The sequence below is a fragment of the Pongo abelii genome, chromosome 9 (genome assembly GCF_028885655.2).
Source record: "Pongo abelii isolate AG06213 chromosome 9, NHGRI_mPonAbe1-v2.0_pri, whole genome shotgun sequence".
Lineage (NCBI taxonomy): Eukaryota > Metazoa > Chordata > Mammalia > Primates > Hominidae > Pongo > Pongo abelii.
Window position 1 is genome coordinate 87,826,440 of NC_071994.2, and position 18,231 is coordinate 87,844,670.

The following is an 18,231-nucleotide window of genomic DNA, read 5'->3' on the forward strand; positions in this document are numbered from 1 at the left end:
CATGTATTTATTGCTACAGTTAGTTATATATTTTTTGGCACAATGTTTACCTGCTAATCTTAATAGAGTTAAGATAAAATTCAATTGTAGGCATTTTTCCCTTCTATTGGGTTAATTAGTCCAAGCGAACTGAGCAAAGGTTGCAGGAGCCCCAGCATGGCTGAGGAAGACTTGGTGAGGCATCCACTGGCTGCTGGGAGGAGAGCATTACCTTCTAAACAGCACTGTCCAATAGAAATATAATGCAAGACACATATATAATTTTAAATTTTCTAGTATTTATACTTAAAAAGCAAGAAGAAATAAGATGACTTTCACGCAACACTGCTTCCAAATAAGCAGTACTCTGGAGAACACGAGAAATCCTCAGAAAAATAAGCTCCAGCTCTGAGGTGCTGATTATGGTAGGGCAATCAATACAGATCAAAACATGGCACAGGGAGCTTAAGTTCCTAGGGAGAGTAGAAATCGATAGAGCCAAGAAATAGCTCCCCTTTGGCTTATTTTTAACCTGAGTAGCTATCATACGCCAAGAGCTGTGCAGTTTTCATTTACCCCATGCCAAGAACGTAAGTAGGCTCTACTGACCAGGAAGTTAAGTAATATGCCCGAGGTACATTTTCAATGGAAGAGGCTGACTGAGGGTCACCCAACTTATATCTCCAAATTTCACAATTTCTACAAGTTCTGTCCTGGGAGGCAAGAGTAGGTGAAATGAGCACACTCTACACCAGGCAAACAAACCTCAACGCTTAGCCGCCCGGCACCTCCTAGGGCCGGAAGCCTCTCAGCCCGAAGCCGCTCCTGGCTGCAACCTCCGTACCGCAGTCCAATTAGCAGCCGCGACCCGGCGCCCGCCCATGCCGCGTCACGAGTCAGCCAAAGATGGCTGCGCCCAGGCAATTTGAGCAAAGGCCGCAGTGACCCCTGCGTGGCTGAGGAAGACCTGAGAAGGCACCCACAGGCTGCTGGGAGGAGAGCATAAGGTACTGGTGTTCCGGGGGAGGGGGTGAAATAAATGTCCCAGTGTCAGGAGAAGCACGACGCGGTGACACGCTAGCTACCAGCAGCGCTGCGCGTAAATGAAAGCAAGTAGAAGTGTAGTTGGCTCTTGGTGCTTTCTCTTCACTTTGCACTCTAGAAGGAAAGACCTTATATTTAAATTAACCCAGTAGAAGGGGAAAATGCCTGAGATTGAATTTAATCCCAGGTTTACTGTCAATTTACAAGGTGACCACGGCCAAATTTGATTATCAGAGGCCCCACTTTACTTCTTTCTCAGATAGGCCCCACACTGCCTATCTCTCAGAGCTCTTCCAAGAATGACATGAGATAGGTAACACAAAAATCTTTCGAAATATTTGTAGTTTTTACAGGCGGCGTTGTCTTTGATAGGTATTTGTTATTAATATCGGAGACAAAATGCCCACAGGGGCTGCCCAGTCAGGACTTATACTGAATTAGGTGTGACTTCATTGCTCTCAGTACAATATATACATACTGAATTTGATTATATATTTCACCACCCCATACACAAAATCATTCAGAGCTCCTATACAGCAGGGATTGTGTCTTATCATCTTATCGTAGCCAAGGCCCTCAAAAATTTGACTACCAGAAACCTAGACCTAAATTTCTAAGGCTCCATTGTACTTATTAGGTTAACTTTAAGTCTAGAGATACGGAATGTCAATGTACTCAACATTTCCAAATGACCCCTTATCAATATAAAACAGGTAGCAATAAATATTTAAACGAGTGCCTGTAATGTAGGAAATGAGAAAATCTGGTTTCATAAAACCATGTTTTCCTTTATTGTTATCCCTGAACTTAATTTTTTTTTTTTTTTTTTTTTTTTTTAGACCGAGTCTCGCTCTCACCCAGGCTGGAGTGCAGTGGCGAGATCTCGGCACACTGCAACCTCCGCCTCCCAGGTTCAAGCGATTCTCCTGCCTCAGCCTCCTGAGTAGCTGGGATTACAGGCAGCTGCCGCCGTACCTGGCTAATTTTTGTATTTTTAAAAGACAGGAGTTTCACCATGTTGGCCAGGCTGGTCTCGAACTCCTGACCTCAGGTGATCCGTCTGCCTTGGCCTCCCAAGGTGCTGGGATTACAGGCGTGAGCCACTGCACCCAGCCTTTGTTTTTCTTAACTGTTACCCTGAAACCTGAGCCAAATCTTCATCATTCACCATTCCCTTAACATTTTCACCCTAACTAATGCAGACAACAAACTACTGGCATGTAGGTTACCTGCAAAGGCTACCATATTTACATCTGGCCCTTTAAAGTTTGCTGAGCCCTGATCTCAGGTATACCTAGAAATGAAATTGCTAGGTATGTGTGTCTTCTATCTGCTAAATAATACCAAATTCTTTCCCAAAGTGACTGTACAGTTTGGGTAAAGCTACCCCACATTCTGTACATGGAATGTACTTTTAGCTACCCCACATTCTGTACACGGAATGTACTTTTAGCTACCCCACATTCTTGCCAATATATAATTGGAATTGTCAGATTTTAATTTTAGCTAACCTATGGGTACCTATTGGTATCTCACTGTGGGTTGTTCCCCCAGTTATAATGAAGGTGAGCATATTTTCATGTTTATTGGCCATTTAACTTTCCTTTTTGTGAACTGCCTGTTCAAATATTTTGTCAGTTTTTCTGTAGGGCTGCTTACCTTTTCAGTGTTGATATGTAGTTCCATGTATGTTCTGGGTACTAACTCCTCTTTCATCAGTTCTATTGCATTTTCTCCCACACTAGCTTATCTTTATGGTATATGTTGATAACCATAGGTTCTTAACTTAAATACTGTTAGTTTTATAAGTCTTTTATGTTTAGTGCTATTTGTGAATTGTTTAGGAAATACTTTCAAGGCTTATGAAGATATTCTGTATTTCCTAAAAGCTTTATGTGTTGCTTTTCATATTCTCGTTTCTGTTTCACTTAGATTTTTTTTTTAATAATATATATGCAATGATTTTTTTCAGATTAGCTCTACAGTATTATTTTTAGTCTTCAGAAGGTTTTTAAAATTCCTTGTATAAATTCTTGAGAAATGATATCTTCATGTTTTTTAAGGCTCAAAATGGAAAATCATAAATCCAATAATACCAAGGAAAACATAACAATTGTTGATATATCCAGAAAAATTAACCAGCTTCCAGAGGCAGAAAGGTAAGATCCCTTCTTAATTTAAAAATACCTTTTATCAGGTGGATTTTCACCATTGATTCATTATCTCAAATTTATCTGGTTTGAGTATAAACAACATAGAATGTGAGGAGGAAATTGCCCTTTTCTTGCCTGGATGAGAGCGTTTAACCATTTTGCTGAACATCACATAGCTAATTGTGGAAGGTGAGGCTGGAACTCATGTCTTTGGACATATCTAATTGTATAATGTTTTGAGTTTTTCCATTAGGCTTGGAGTATAGTAAAATGTAAACATTTACAGACCCATTTAAATTACAAAACTTTAAAATAACTTTTAAAATGTCTTTTTCTTTTCCAGTTCATTCTGTCAGTATGCTTACCAGTCTAAGAGTACCATAGAACACACATAGCAAGATAGAGAATGTCAGAGAAACAGGATCATGGCTAAAGATCTTTAAGATATTATTAAAGAGGGCCAGGCATGGTGGCTCACGCCTATAATCCCAGCACTTTGGGAGGCCAAGGCGGGCAGATCACCTGAGGTCAGGAGTTCAGACCAGCCTGGCCAACATGGTGAAACCTTGTCTCTACTAAAAGTACAAAAATTAGCTGGGCGTGGTGGCAGGTGCCTGTAATCCCAGCTACTTGGGAGGCTGAGGCAGGAGAATTGCTTGAACCTGGGAGGTGGAGGTTGCAGTGAGCCGAGATCACACCACTACACTCCAGCCTGGGCAGCAAGAGCAAGGCTCCGTCTCAACAAAAAAAAAAAAAAAAAAAAAAAGGTATTAAAGAGAAAAACCAATATAGGGAACATACTGATCTTTGCCAGGCAGCTAATGTGTACTTCCACAAAATGTCTTACACTTTGTTGACAGTCAAGAAGGTCTCTCTGACTATAAAAGGATGAAAAGCAGCCACCTAGAAAGGAGAGAGGGACAGTGTCTTAAGTAGAGGGAATGGCATATGCCTAGCCACAAGATAGCCAAGGCTTGTGGTACTTGAGTAACCACTGTTACTGAAGTACTAAGGAAGTGGGCATAAGGACCAGGAATAGTTTTGAGCAGGGGGATGATGTTAGCATTTCTAAAGAACATTCCAGCTGCTTTTTGGAAAGCAGATTTGAGGTAGGAAAGAAAGGAAACACAAAGACCAGTAGAAAAAAACGGCATAGTAATCCTGGTGAGTGGAGATGGTAGGGGTGGTGACAGTTGAGATGAAAAGAGGATGGATTTAAAATACATCCTGGAAGCATAATCTTGCTATCTTCAGGAATAAAAACTGAACAAATCCCCATCTTGCTGCCACTTACCATCTTAATCAGGGAGAACCCATAAATCGAGACCAGTAGTGTTCAGAACAAGGATCTCCGAGGGGAAGAAAAAAAAAGGCCAGTAGTAAGAACTTGGTGAGATCTTAAAAGCCCTTTTACCCCCCTCCCCACACTCCAACTCCACTCCCTTCTAGTTGTTCTCCTGAGGTAACGGAAAACCTCTTAAAGCAAAAAAGGAACTATGTCCATGTTTCCAGGCCAGCAAGATAGGGAAAGTGAGAAAGACTAACAAAAGAAGAGTAGGCTGGGCATGGTGGCTCACACCTGTAATCCCAGCACTTTGGGAGGCAGAGGCGGGCTGGTCACCTGAGGTCAGGAGTTTAAGACTAGCCTGGCCAACATGGCGAAACCCTCTCTCTACTAAAAATGCAAAAATTAGCCAGATGTGGGGGCGCATGCCTGTAGTCCTAGCCACTGGAGAAGCTGAGGCACGAGAATTGTTTGAACCTGGGAGGCGGATGTTGCATTGAACCGAGATCATGCCACTGCACTCCAGCCTGGGCAACAGAGCAAGACTGTCTCAAAAAAGACTAGATGGTGGCAGCTTTGAAGAGAAGAAAGCAGTCTGTCACTGGATTCTTTACCAAATTAGAAAGAATACCTGGAACTGCAAAGTAAAATTTAGAGGCAATAAATGTTTCAATCATTGGCATCTAAACTAGGCAGATTACAGTGTCCTGTTATCTTTGCCTTGTTCCTATTTTTTCTCTTCATTCCCATTTTATCTTCTAAGTTTGAATCTTCATTTCTTCTTGGATTATTAATCAGGTATTTAATGGTTACTTGGCATGTCCTTCAGTGTATGGAGCTTTCTTAATATCAAAAACTTCATTTTCTGATCTACAGCAATACTTTCACGTACATGTTTGTCATTTGTTAAATTTGGGCTATTTCATGTCTATTTCTTATGTATGTCTTATCAAAAAGTCATGAGTTTTTAGTTGGTATAGGTACTTTTTTGGAAAACTGGCAAGGGGCTGCTAGGTAACAATTTTGTGCTAACTTTTAATTAACTAAACATTTTGACTAGCTATGGGAAAAATCTGGTTGGGAGAGAGCAAAGTTTGCTATGCAGATTTCACTTGTACTACTTTTTATTTATTTGTATATGTAACATACTTGTAAACAAATGGACTTATATATAACATATGTATATATGTATTTTATATATATTATATATACATACAGGCAAATTATTTACCTGAGCATTGGGATTTAAAATGGGGATAATATATATTTCACATGATTTTTATGATGAAATATTTTAGAGGAAGTGTTCAAGTTTTTTATTCCCCCAACCCCCACAAAAAAAAAATAGGCTTTTCACATTTACATGGTTTTTGTGGTTGCTAGGTTCTCCAGGCTGTCATCACTAATTATAATCTATGTACTCCAAGTTCCTGAACTGCCACCGTCTTGTACCACCATTACCATTTTCATAGACTTGTTTTATCTCGTTTACATCTCTTTCTTCTCCAGTAATATTTAACTATGTTAACCTTGAAGATAGAAGGCAATTTTTTGTGCCTTTAGCACTAAGTCTGCTGCATACAGTGGGGTTCTCAATGAGTGATAGGCATCATGATTGCAAAGTGTCATAAGAAAAGCAATACCTTATACAACGTAGGAAGCTGAGTTCCTAGAAAAGCTATTTTAAGATGAGTGTAAGCCATAGAAGTTAGAGGAGGTACTGTGTGGCTACTTTGGCTAGTTAAGAGTAATGAAAATTTTAAGACTGACTGTATTGTAGATGGCAATGCAAGTGGTAAAAAAGCTAAGTAGTAGTCTGAAAAGTTTGGAGTCAGTATTTTCAGTATTCAGCAATCATGTTAGGTATTACTTTTTCCCAAAACCTTGGCTTCAAATCCAGTTCTACCACTACCTCAAAACATCAAGTTTATTTCTCATCAATGGGTTGTTATAAAGTACCTAGCATAGGGTATTGCTTAAATGTTAATACTCCCAATCCTGACACTAATGTTTCAGGGAAGAGTGAAAGAAATCACATTAACTCCACATTATTGAACATCTTCTGTGTCAGGCTGAATACATCTTTGTATCCATTGTCTTCTGGTTGTTTAAAGACTAGTGTAGAAGCCTGACATGTAAATCAGTGATTATATAAGATAGTACTGTCTTGTAATGTGTTGTGCTAGAGAGGTAGGTATTAATTATTATGGGAGCTCAGGAGAGGCACCCACTGGCTGCTGGGAGAAGAGCAAAAACCTATATATAAAGCAATTTTTTAGATTTTGGTTCTATTAGGGATAGATGTTATATCCAGTTAGTGTATTCCCAAAGTCCTATAACACGTCAAAATCAGGAAAGCTCACACATACAATAATGCCAAAGAAAAAGTTCTTTCTTCTCACCCTTTCAGGAATCTACTTGAACATGGATCAGTTTATGTTGGATTAAATGCTGCTCTTTGTGGCCTCATAGCAAACAGTCTTTTTCGACGCATCTTGAATGTGACAAAGGCTCGTATAGCTGCTGGCTTACCAATGGCATGGATACCTTTTCTTACAACAGACATAACTTACAGATGTTTTGTAAGTTTTCCTTTGAATACAGGTAAATTCTACTTTACTATCACCAAAGAGTTTGCCTTAGTATATGTTATTTGCAGCTTTAGTCCATACTTATCAAGTAGCTGTATGCTGTAATGCAGTGTTAAGATTAAATCTTGCTAGCCTATATAATGTGGCAAATAATTCATATTAGTATGGTCTACCAACCAAGATGCACATACACAGCAGTTCTACATACTTTTTCTTTAATTGAGATGGAGTTTTGCTCTTGTTGCCCAGGTTGGAGTGCCCTGGCGCGATCTTGGCTCACTGCAACCTCCACCTTCTGGGTTCAAGCAATTCTCCTGCCTCAGCCTCCTGAGTAGCTGGGATTACAGGTGCCCACCACCACACCCGGCTAATTTTTTGTATTTTTAGTAGAGACAGGGTTTCACCATGTTGGCCAGGCTGGTCTCAAACTCCTGACCTCAGGTGATCCACCCGCCTTGGCTTCTCAAAGTGCTGGGATTACAGGCGTGAGCCACTGCACCCGGCAATACTTTCCTTTTTCTAACATATCTTTCTCACAGTGCTCATTTAGAGTAAGAAATATTTGGAAATCCATACATATATATGAAAATTATGTATATGGAAATATTATATATATACAAATGTATATAAATAATATGTTGGCTACCTTAGATTTTTTATTTATATTTTATAGAGAAGTTCCTTAAAGGGGGAAAATATTTTTATGGGAGTAAGACTCTTTATATAGTAAATCTCTTAAAGCACTAAATGCATATACATTTATCAAATACATGGAGATTTGATTTCCTTTTGAAAATTTACCATGTGTGCTGAATGCTTTGAGTATAGTTAATCATAAAAAAAATCTTTTGATTAATTACTTCAAATAAAAATATTACCATGGGTGCTAGGGAAGGCAGTCCCTCTAAATTTTATTTTGTTAAGTGCTGCTCCAAATTTGTTTAAATTTGACGAGTATTTTGTTTTAATTCCCATGACCAGTGGAAACAATTTCTATGATCAAGGAAGACCTATCGCCCATTTAATTGAACAGACTGAGTGAAAATATTAGCCCAGGTCTGTTGATAAAAAACAAGTGCAGAAAGCTAGCAGCAGCCCAGACCATGAGATTATTACATCTAAGTTGAGAACAAATTAGAGAATTTCTTTCCTAAAATAGTTTTACCAATTATTCCTAGCTATTTTAAGTTACTCATAGATGTAATTATACCTTTTAACATGCTTTGTAGAATTACATTTGATATATTGCCTGAAAAATACCTGTGATACACAAAAGAGGATCTTACATTCTTTTAATCATGTTTGCTTGACTATCATGACCTTCATTTCTATGACTAATTTATTTCCTAGGTGATTTGGATTGTGAAACCTGTACCATAACACGGAGTGGACTGATTGGTCTTGTTATTGGTGGTCTATACCCTGTTTTCTTGGCTATACCTGTAAATGGTGGCCTAGCAGCCAGGTAGGAAATGAAAAACTTTTTATAATATGTGATTACCTATAAAACTCACAACTTAAAGCAGCAAATATATTTTATTTTTAAGGCATTTAGACCAAAGGCAATGTTACCCTCTTGATTAGCAGTTAGCAAGACCTGTTTTTTCTTATAATGAAATTCTACTTAATCAAGAATTTCAAACAGTTATACTTGGTGTGTAGTTCAGGCTATTAACCTTAATTTGTGTACTGAATACTAAACTAACTACAAAGCTGCAAACAGTATTATGCATGAAACTTCTGTCATATAAACAATTATCTTGGATGAGTTTGAACACCTGCACTAAAGGAAAATTCCATCAGAAAATGTCTAGCTGTTATATTAGCCTTCTATTCTAAAATAATTCTGGCTATTCTCTGTTGAACTCTTGCATCAGCAATCTATGCTATAGCCTTGAAGCAAACTGGATAAAGAAACAAAAGTTTTTAGAATTAATAGACACTGAAGACCTTTAATCTTCAGTTTTATCTTAAGACTTCTAGGACTAATATATATCATAGATAGGTTTGCCATTTGATACAACAATCTTTTCTATTGAACTATCTCAATGTTTTCTTACAGGTATCAATCAGCTCTGTTACCACACAAAGGGAACATCTTAAGTTACTGGATTAGAACTTCTAAGCCTGTCTTTAGAAAGATGTTATTTCCTATCATGCTCCAGACTATGTTTTCAGCATACCTTGGGTCTGAACAATATAAACTACTTATAAAGGCCCTTCAGTTATCTGAACCTGGCAAAGAAATTCACTGATTTTAAACAAATATGTAAACAAAAATAAAATGGTAAAAACAGTTTATGTCTAATGTTATGCATAAACATAAGACTTGTAATTTATCACGAGGTATAATTCTGGGACCTACAACAAAAGGCTACACAGGGCAACAAAAGGCTGAATCTAAGTAAAAGCTACCCACTTAAACAAGTTTAACTTCACTAGTTTGCCCAGTATTGTCTCTTCTACCTTGCTTGCTCTACTCTTTTACCTTAGGCGTTGAGTTTGGTCTGTAACACAAGAGGAAAAAGTAACTATATAGTATTTTACACTGAAGACTTCATAATGCCAAACAGGAATAAAAAATGAAAAAATATGTATCAATATACTATACCAAATGTTATTTATAATTCACTTTCCCCATTCAAATTATTAATCCATAGATTCTTAGAACTGATTTAACAACCTTCCTCAAATCAATCATCTTCTTGAGTCATTCAGGCTCAGCGTCAGCTATTATGATATAGACCTACCTACTTCGAGTCACCTTATTTAGAAAGCTGTATTTTTAGTTTAGGTAGTCTTTCAAGCTTCCATTTATTGTGGGATATTTAGAATCACAAAATTAACTAATTTCTCTGACCCTTAGTGAAATATCCTAGTTGGCTCATTTCCTAAGATCATTTAAATTTTTGATGTGCTTTCTTCTGTTCTGCTAACATTTCTCATCCTAGTTCTCTAAACCATTTTCTTTTGTGACAGCAACTGAATCAGCATTGTCCAACAGAGCTTTCTGTGATGATGGAAGTATTTTCTATCTGCACTGTCAATATGTTAGCCACTAGCCTATGTAGCTGCTGGGCACCTGAAATGTGACAAGTGCAATTGAGTAACTGAATTTTTAATTTTAAACCATTTAAAATGTTTAGCCACGTGACTAATGGTTACAGTATTGGACAGTGTAGATCTAAACCAACACTTATGAAGCAAGCCAATCATCACAGAAAAGTACCAAACAAAATTTTAAGTGGCATCCAAGATTATTCATGAATCTCTTAATTATTACTTCCAAATAGTGACATATCTGTTAAGTAATCTTATGCTACTTAAAATTATATATAATTTAGAAAAAGCATCTTTGTGAGTGAAACTGGCCTTTAGCTTCTGTTTAAAGAAAAATATAAAGCTATGCTGCCAAAGATGAAAAACTCATGTGAAATTAATAAAATACAATCTCAATTTTTCAGAAAGCAAAGATGATTTGTTCTTTCAACAGGCACATAAAATGTATTATCTACCAAACTTATATAAAAAATGATCCCAGTTATGAGGCAAAAAGAATCTATATGCACAAGAGACTGAAAAGAAGCATGCCAAAATGTTTACTGTGGATAGTCTATGGCTTATAGAGTTATAAGGGTGATTTTTCTTTTCTTCTTGATTCCTTTCAGGATATTCCAAGTTTTCTGTAAAGAATATGCTTTACTTTTACAACTAGGGAAAGACAGAAAGATATATATAACATTTAAAGGGCAAAACAATATAGCTGTTTATTTTACAGGCTAAAATATCAAGATGAAAAGCTCTGACCCCAAATCATCCATTTTACCTACATTCTGTCACTTTTACTAAAAGCAGAGTTCTACTCATCCCAGTGAAAAAACAATGAATTAAAAGTAATTTCTGGCGTTAACCCAAGTACCGAGTTAGATTCCTTAAGAATATAGAATTATGTAATCAACTTAGATCATTGAAAGCCCAATGATATAAATAAGTTATTTGACGACTGAGCACACATTGTTTCCTTACTTATCTTTAAACATTCCTAGTCCAATTACTCCCTAGCATAATACCATTTATAAATGAGGATGAGTTTACAATGGTTTCTGTAACCAAAAAGTATTTCTACTATCTGTCCTCTGCCACATATTTTTAAATTATCTTTTCCATTAGCAGAAATGGGCAACATAAGCAATAAATCATGTTAAGTCTGTTGCTACAAATTTACTTTGCCAAAATTTTTGTTCAGAGGGTAGATATCTGCATTATTTAAGGACATTTAGTCATCTGTAGCTAACACCTGAAGTAAACTACCCTCAATCAATTTTTAATATTTCTAGTCACAGTAGACAAACTATTTAAATCTTTTATAATTTACTTTGTGTAGTTATTTGGCTAAAGAAAAAAAAAAAGAGGGCTCACATTCTATTTAAATTAAGAAATTAATATATTTTATAAAGCCCAAATTATAGTACACTAAGAGCCAGAGGGGTCTAGGGAATTGATCTCAGTGGGTATACAGCAATGACAAAATTTGGAGGCAGACGCTAAAGGAAGTTGAGATAAATAAAATTCAAATCAGTATATTAACAGAACTACACAAGTGTTTACAACACAGTAACTACACTTTTCAATTAGTTCACTGTGAAAACTGAGCAAAATATTTTCAACAATTTTGGGTCAACAAAAAGTATGGAGTATTTTAAGACAATAAAGAGTGACTGGTGTTGAGAGTACTGAGGCTACACATAGAGGTACTGAAATTCAAATCTGAAAAATACTGTGCTGGCCACACCTAACACTACAAATTTCTAATGGAAGAATTCCCTTTTTGATCCCCAGCTTAGGTGGTAAGTAAATAAAAAAACAGCTCAGAAAAACAGCAAAAATATTAACATTTAGGAGAGTCTCAAAACTTTGTATTGGCTGTGAGTCTGGGGGAAAAAACATAAATGTCATACTACCAATTAAGCTTTCAAGAGTCATCAGATTATTTAGCTTTACAATTTTACTAAATCAGAGAGACCTTAAACTACACATTCAAAATGCTGAGCTAGGTAATCACATATTAAAAAGATAATGACTCATTATCAGTGAATTACCCAGTCTGTTCTATCAAAGTAGTAGTTAAGGTCACCAAATAATGTTGGTGCCTTTGGTTCTGGAATTACAACTAGCTATACTATAGGAGCATCAGCGCTTAAGTTTTAAGCCAGTGGGAATACTCTGCTGCCCGGCTTCACAGGCACTGAATACACTTAAAATGGTAAGAAACTGACTGGATTTAATAAGTTTTGAATAATACAATAACCAACTGTATATTTATTATGAAATAAGAGCCAATCTCCTACCCAATCCCTCTTCTATCAGCTGCACATTTCCAAATGAGTGAGATAAAATGACTCAATCTAAACCAGGTGAAGGAATGTATTAAAATAATCCAACAAAAATGAAATAAAACAATCCAGAGTTTTGAGTGTTTTTTCACACTTGTAATAAACTGAAAAAATATTTCAATTAAAACAACCATATGCCACAAAAAGCCACTCCCATCATCCAGAATACTAAAGCCCTTATACAACACTAGATAAATTTTTATATAAAACAGTAGAAACTAGCATACCATTAATTAGAAACCTCAAAATATTCAAAAAACAGTATCAAGTACTCAAGAGAAAGCTCAAGAAGCCAAAACCTCAAGAATCCATACATCCTGGTTGTTAACCTAAATTGTAATTAACTACCCACACATTTAATCATAATCAACTTTTTCAAAGATATACAAATCAATGCATCTATTTAAAAGGACTACTCTTTATAGTTCAGAACTTTACATTAACTTTAATATTCTACTCAGCAGGGTGTCTGTCTGTACTCCAAATTAGCTCTCATGCTCCAGGAGATAAATGCAAACTCATATGCCTTGTGATCACTGATGGCCTGCTTATGTAATTCTAGTCCACTAAATGTTAATTCCATAGAATATGCTCTTGATTATGTAAAAACTCTAATTTCTTGATGAAATACTGTAATTCTCCAAAGGTTACAATTTTGTAAAGATATGCAATAACTGAGTATCACTCCCATGAAAGACAAAAAAAGTATAATTTTGTTCCAAGATTAACTTAGTCTCATGTATCTCTATTAAGTCTTTCAAGGATTCCAGAGAATCTTTTCATATCTCCATTTCTGGAAAGTGAAATCAGTATAGAAGTAATTTGGGAACTTGAAAATGGCATTCATTTTTTTCAGCAGATGCCAAATTTTTGACCGACATGGCTCTCACAATTACTTTGTTACCATCAGTCCAGTCAGTTAACAGGTTGTAGGGAAAGATTCGTTTTTGCAGACACTGCTAAGCTGTTTAAAGAGAAGAGAGAGAGATTAATTTAGTGATTATAAAATGCACAAATATTTAAAATATTTTGAACACTTTTTGTTGGATTATATCAGAGGTGTGACTACATTTTAACAAAAGTGGACTTTTTAAGATAAGTCTGGTCAAAGAAGTGCAGAAACAGTAAGTCAATATGATAGAAATAGTAGGTCAAAATATGATGTGTTAGTTCAATTAATGTATGAACTCCTGCCACCATCGAAAGACAAATATTAAAAAGCTACATCTTTAGTCTAGTTCTGTATTTTACCATAGAGGCACATTTATAAGAAAAACAAAAGGGTCACCCAAATACTAAATTGTTTTCAACCATTACAGTAAATAGAGCCAAACCTAGAAATTTCAAAAACAATCCATTTTATATTCCAGAAATCTCCTTTATCCATGTGCTAATCATCCAGAACACAATTTTCTAAAAATAGTAAGACAACAGTTTCACATCATAACTTTTTTAATTAACAAGTAGTGAATCGGACACTTTAAGATATTGTTTACTACATACTGAAATAAACAGATCTGTTTAAATTCAGAAACCCAAACATTTACAGTAAAATGTGCTTACACATAAATATGACCAAATTTATATAAAGCCCCTATTAGATAGATCCTAAATACATGCAATTACCATGTAAAAACAAGACCATGAAGTTGATGTAAAAAATGACAAAATCACTAAGTCACCAAAACTAGAAAAAAAAAATGAAATGGAAACTGAGAAAAGACAGTTAATAAAACATAAGGAACCTAACAAAGCAGCTTTAAAAATAGGCCATACTAATCTTTCCATTTTCAAAAGTTCTTTATCAAGTAATTCCAAAAACTGCCATTTATAAAATGACATTCTAAAAATCTACACTTGGAATTTCAAAGCATCTCAATTCAGAAAGCTTTGACTACTATTTCTCCCCAGCCCACAATTTCAAATAATGCAGGAAAAGTATTGACGTAAGGAAGAAAATACTCCAACAGAATGTTATAGTTTTTAGAAAAATGAACTTACTGCTTTCCAGAACCTTTTAAGACCCACAGTCAGCATTAACAACAATCATTTTTCCTATTTTCATCCATTATTTTCCAATGTCAGAGATGAATAAATTCTTTGAGCCCATAACTAAAAGATCAACAAACCTGGTTTTATTATGACACCATATTTTTGTCATTGGTACTGCACAAAATTATATACAAAGAAATATATACAAAATGTTCAAGTATTAGTTAAATTTCAATTCAAGGCTTCTGTTTCAAAAAAGCTACATTTAACATATTTCATAAAGATAGCACAAATTAGTCATTTCAAATAATCTTTCCAACTACTTTTGGTTTATATATATATATGTATGTATGTGTGTATATATATATATATATATATATATATAAAAAATTCAGTAGGCACTAAAAACCCATGCAGCTGCATTGTGAGGGGCTTGCTCCTGCCCTTAGGTATAAGCAGGTTCATCACTCCAATTTGTGAGTTTGGCTACTACCCATTCATGCTCAAGTGCAGTAGTAGATGATTTTACAAAATATGCTGTGATGCACTGGAAACCAAAGACCAATTCAGGTCTCAAATCGTATTATCTAGCAACAAAACATGTACAGTTGTGCAAGAACAAGGATTCCATTTTCATAACCAAATAACAACAAAATAAAACATTTTATGTGTAAGATAACTTACATCTTTGGACTGCTGGAAAATACTTTTTAATTATGAACATTTTAAAAATAAAAAACAGCAGAAGCCCTGATATTACCTCTTTTTCCTCATTTCTTATACTACCTTTTAAAATAAAGCAGGAAATGTGGCCAGCAGCTGGTCCCGTCTCTTCTGCCCCAACAGCTGTATCCACTTTAGCACAAAGAAAAACAAGGATGCTAAATACGTATATACTTTATCAAGCAGTGATGTTTCACAAAGAATTTCTTAATGCCTCTTACACTGAAGGACACCATAACTCAATTTATACAACTGGTTAATAGATTCAAGGGAAGAATAAATCCCACCTTTAGGAAAATAGTGCCAATCGTGTCATTTAAGTGGCCAGAACCACTTAATTTAAAAAATTATTTTAAAATAGGACAAATACTTTTGAAACACAGAGAATAAGATTCTTTGTGAAGCCTCACTTTACACGTTTTCATTCACATTTCACAACCTTCAATATCTAATCATACATATATAAATTTAACCTAAAATTTTAATACAACAAAAATAAAGATGTTCAACAATTTATTCATACTCAGTGATAGGGTAATCACTGCTGGTCCTCAAAGAAACATTAGCCATTCTTATTCTCCAATTAACTAAAACACAGGAGTCTGATATGTATGTTAATTTCCAACTTCTCTAATGGTGAGACATTAAAATCTGTTACTCCGTATAGACTGTTTCTATATCTCGCACTGAAAACTAAAAGGCATTGTTGATATTTAAGAGATACCTGTCACCTCCAGCAAAATAACTATCACATTTGTGCATGCCTCAAATACTTATTGTCAACCTCTGAAAAGTTGCCCTAAAATCGGAATTCCAATTTGCACCTTGTACAACTCGGAACTTCCATTCAACTTCACCTGTTTCACTGTCTCCAAACTGTCTCTCTATAAGCAGGTTTCAGTGTACAGTTGGAACCGATGTCATCCAAGGCCATGTCCACACTGGGGACAGAAGAGCTAGGTACACGCAAAGTCTGAATAAGGGGACACATTAATAGCTATTTCAACCAGAAGAGGCATCTTAAATACATTCTTGACCAGCACAAGTCTGTTTCCAGGGTGGACAGGGCCCAAATTAGATTTCCCTCCCACCTTCCAAAACAGAAAAAAAAAAAAAATCACACACACACAGAGATGTTGCCCATTAAAGTAGATTAAGCAGCAGAGCATGAGCGTTACGGGAAGAGATGGATCCTTACCAGGTTGTGAGGCGGGAACGACTGTTCTGTAACCCCTACAACGGAGCCTGGCAGGAAGGAAATCACCTAAAAAAGAAACTGTCAGAGAGATTTAATAGTCACATGTTATCATTAGGAGTTGGTTACTGTGTCACATTCATGCTTTTAGCTAAACACTTTAAGATTCAATATTACTTTTTTTCTCTCCTCTGAAATGTGTCCGGTGAAGATGTCCCACTACGGTAAGTTTGACATGGTGTAAGGGAGTTGAAAGGGGTAAACGCGGATAAAGAGCAGATTACTTGACCCTACATTTTAAGAGAAGACGACGCCTTCCGGGCGCACGCCGAGCAGAACTCCACCGACACCTTATCCTTGTCCACATGGAGACAGACTCCTCCCGCCGAGTCGTCCTCTTCCCGCAGGTCCTGCTTCTGCTTTCCCACCGGCAGAGCGTAGTCGTGGTCACCGGCGGGCGAGTCTCTGAAGAGCGAGGTGGTCAGCCGCAGTCCCACGCCGCTCAGCCGGCTCAGCAAGCGAGCCAGTCCAGTCTCGTTGGCTAAGACTGCCCGTAGGTAGCGACTCTCCTCCTGCAGTGCCTGTACGCGTTTGCCCAGCTCCCGATTCTCGGCCCGCAGCTCCTGGTTCTCGGCTGCCAGACCCCGGACTCGACTCTCCAGCCCCATCACGTACTCCTTCTTCTTCAGCCGATTAAGGCGGGCAGCGGCCGCCGCCGCCTTCCGGGGACTCTTTGTCGCCGCCTGGTTGTTGTCGTTACCGCTGCCGCCACCGCCGCCTCCTCCTGGGGACTTTCTCCGCCTCTTTTCGGCGCTGCCACTGTCACTGCTGCTGCTGCAGCCTCCGATACCGTTTAACAGCCTTTGCAGCAGGTCAGAAAAGCGCTGCATTTCAGCAGCCGCGGCCTCTTCATCATCGTCCGCTCTCCACAGGCCGCCGCTATCCGAGCCTCCGCCAGACGAGGAGAGAGGCCCCGGCGAGCTAAGCCCGGGGTCCAGGTGCCAGTCCGGTTGCCGGGGGTCCAGGAGATCCGCCAGTTCCAGCCCAGACAGAAAGTCCATATCCTCCGTCTCTTCCCCCGGGAGGCTGGCGATCGCCTCCTCCTCCATCTCCTCGGGCGAGGGCGCGCGCACGGCCACGCCGCCGCGGCTCCCCCTCCCGGCTTCCAACTCTCCTTCGTCGCCAAACTGCTGCTTGCGGCCGGGAGATCCGGCCGCCGCCGTCTCCTCCTCCCCCGCTGCAGCCCGGGACAGGTCCGAGGGCAGCGAGCAGGTTGCAGCCGGCTCCGGACTCTCACTGCGGGTTGGGGAGTTGCTGCCCGAGGCTGCCAGCAGCTTGGTCAGGCTATGCCTCATGAGGGCCGGCGGCGGGCCGCGGTAGGCCCCAGCCGCTAACAGTGGGCCTCACGGGCCCCAAGGATCCCAGGCCCCAGGGCCGGTAGCCCCCGGCACTGGCCGAAACGAAATGCAGGGAAAGGTCCGAGTCGCCTCCCGCCTCACTTGGCTAGTCGACCCCCCGCGCCAAGGCGCGGGGAGGGACGGGAGAACGAAGCGGTGAGGCCCTGCGATGACTCGACCGCGCCACCCAGACAACGGCCTAGCCGGAAGTCAGTGGTTTTCGCCCCAGCCCCGCCCACCGCGTTTCGCGCGCCACCAGGCCGTAGTGTCGCGAGATTTCAGGGTGCTTTAGAGTGGGAATAATTCCAGCTTTCTAGTGATGTCATAATAACAGCGGCAAAAATAACAAGTCTCTAGATTTATCCACCCTAATTCAATACCACCCAATACCCAGACTCAACAGTTCAACACAACATTTTGCCATATTTGCTTTATCTTTACATAAATGCTTGTAAATTTTTTTTTTCTGAATCATCCTA

General features: G+C 38.3%; 2 protein-coding genes across 17 annotated transcripts; one reads left to right on the forward strand and one right to left on the reverse strand.

Annotated features, from left to right (window-relative positions):
* The first annotated feature begins 850 nt into the window (after positions 1-850).
* TMEM126A (transmembrane protein 126A) lies at positions 851-9,349 on the forward strand. 2 transcript variants are annotated; one of them, NM_001133899.1, is made up of 5 exons: positions 867-986; positions 3,087-3,182; positions 6,872-7,065; positions 8,403-8,517; positions 9,115-9,348. In NM_001133899.1, exons 2-5 carry the CDS (start codon positions 3,094-3,096, stop codon positions 9,305-9,307), a joined length of 591 nt encoding a protein of 196 aa, NP_001127371.1. In that variant the 5' UTR covers positions 867-986; positions 3,087-3,093; the 3' UTR covers positions 9,308-9,348. The 2 variants fall into 2 exon arrangements, with proteins under 2 accessions (XP_009245177.1, NP_001127371.1); XM_009246902.3 differs by lacking the exon at positions 3,087-3,182 and having other exon boundaries at positions 851-986; positions 9,115-9,349.
* A 3,170-nt stretch (positions 9,350-12,519) lies between these two features.
* Positions 12,520-18,019, reverse strand: CREBZF (CREB/ATF bZIP transcription factor). 15 transcript variants are annotated; one of them, XM_054526136.2, is made up of 5 exons: positions 16,650-17,998; positions 16,359-16,436; positions 15,224-15,292; positions 14,447-14,557; positions 12,520-13,409 (listed from the first exon to the last, which is right to left on the reverse strand). In XM_054526136.2, the coding sequence occupies exons 1-2, from the start codon at positions 17,708-17,710 to the stop codon at positions 16,421-16,423; spliced, it is 1,077 nt and encodes a 358-aa protein (XP_054382111.1). In that variant the 5' UTR covers positions 17,711-17,998; the 3' UTR covers positions 12,520-13,409; positions 14,447-14,557; positions 15,224-15,292; positions 16,359-16,420. The 15 variants fall into 15 exon arrangements, with proteins under 15 accessions (XP_054382111.1, XP_054382112.1, XP_054382110.1 ...); XM_054526137.2 differs by having other exon boundaries at positions 16,018-16,436; positions 16,650-17,971; XM_054526135.2 differs by lacking the exon at positions 14,447-14,557 and having other exon boundaries at positions 16,650-18,016.
* Positions 18,020-18,231: the final 212 nt, after the last annotated feature.

Excerpts from the sequence above, each read along its gene's own strand:
- CREBZF (XM_054526128.2), bottom strand. The coding sequence starts at position 17,710 with ATGAGGCATAGCCTGACCAAGCTGCTGGCAGCCTCGGGCAGCAACTCC.
- TMEM126A (NM_001133899.1), top strand. The coding sequence starts at position 3,094 with ATGGAAAATCATAAATCCAATAATACCAAGGAAAACATAACAATTGTT. Across the intron at positions 3,183-6,871 it reads CAGCTTCCAGAGGCAGAAAG|GAATCTACTTGAACATGGAT; the intron begins GTAAGATCCCTT and ends TCACCCTTTCAG. Across the intron at positions 7,066-8,402 it reads AAGTTTTCCTTTGAATACAG|GTGATTTGGATTGTGAAACC; the intron begins GTAAATTCTACT and ends TTTATTTCCTAG.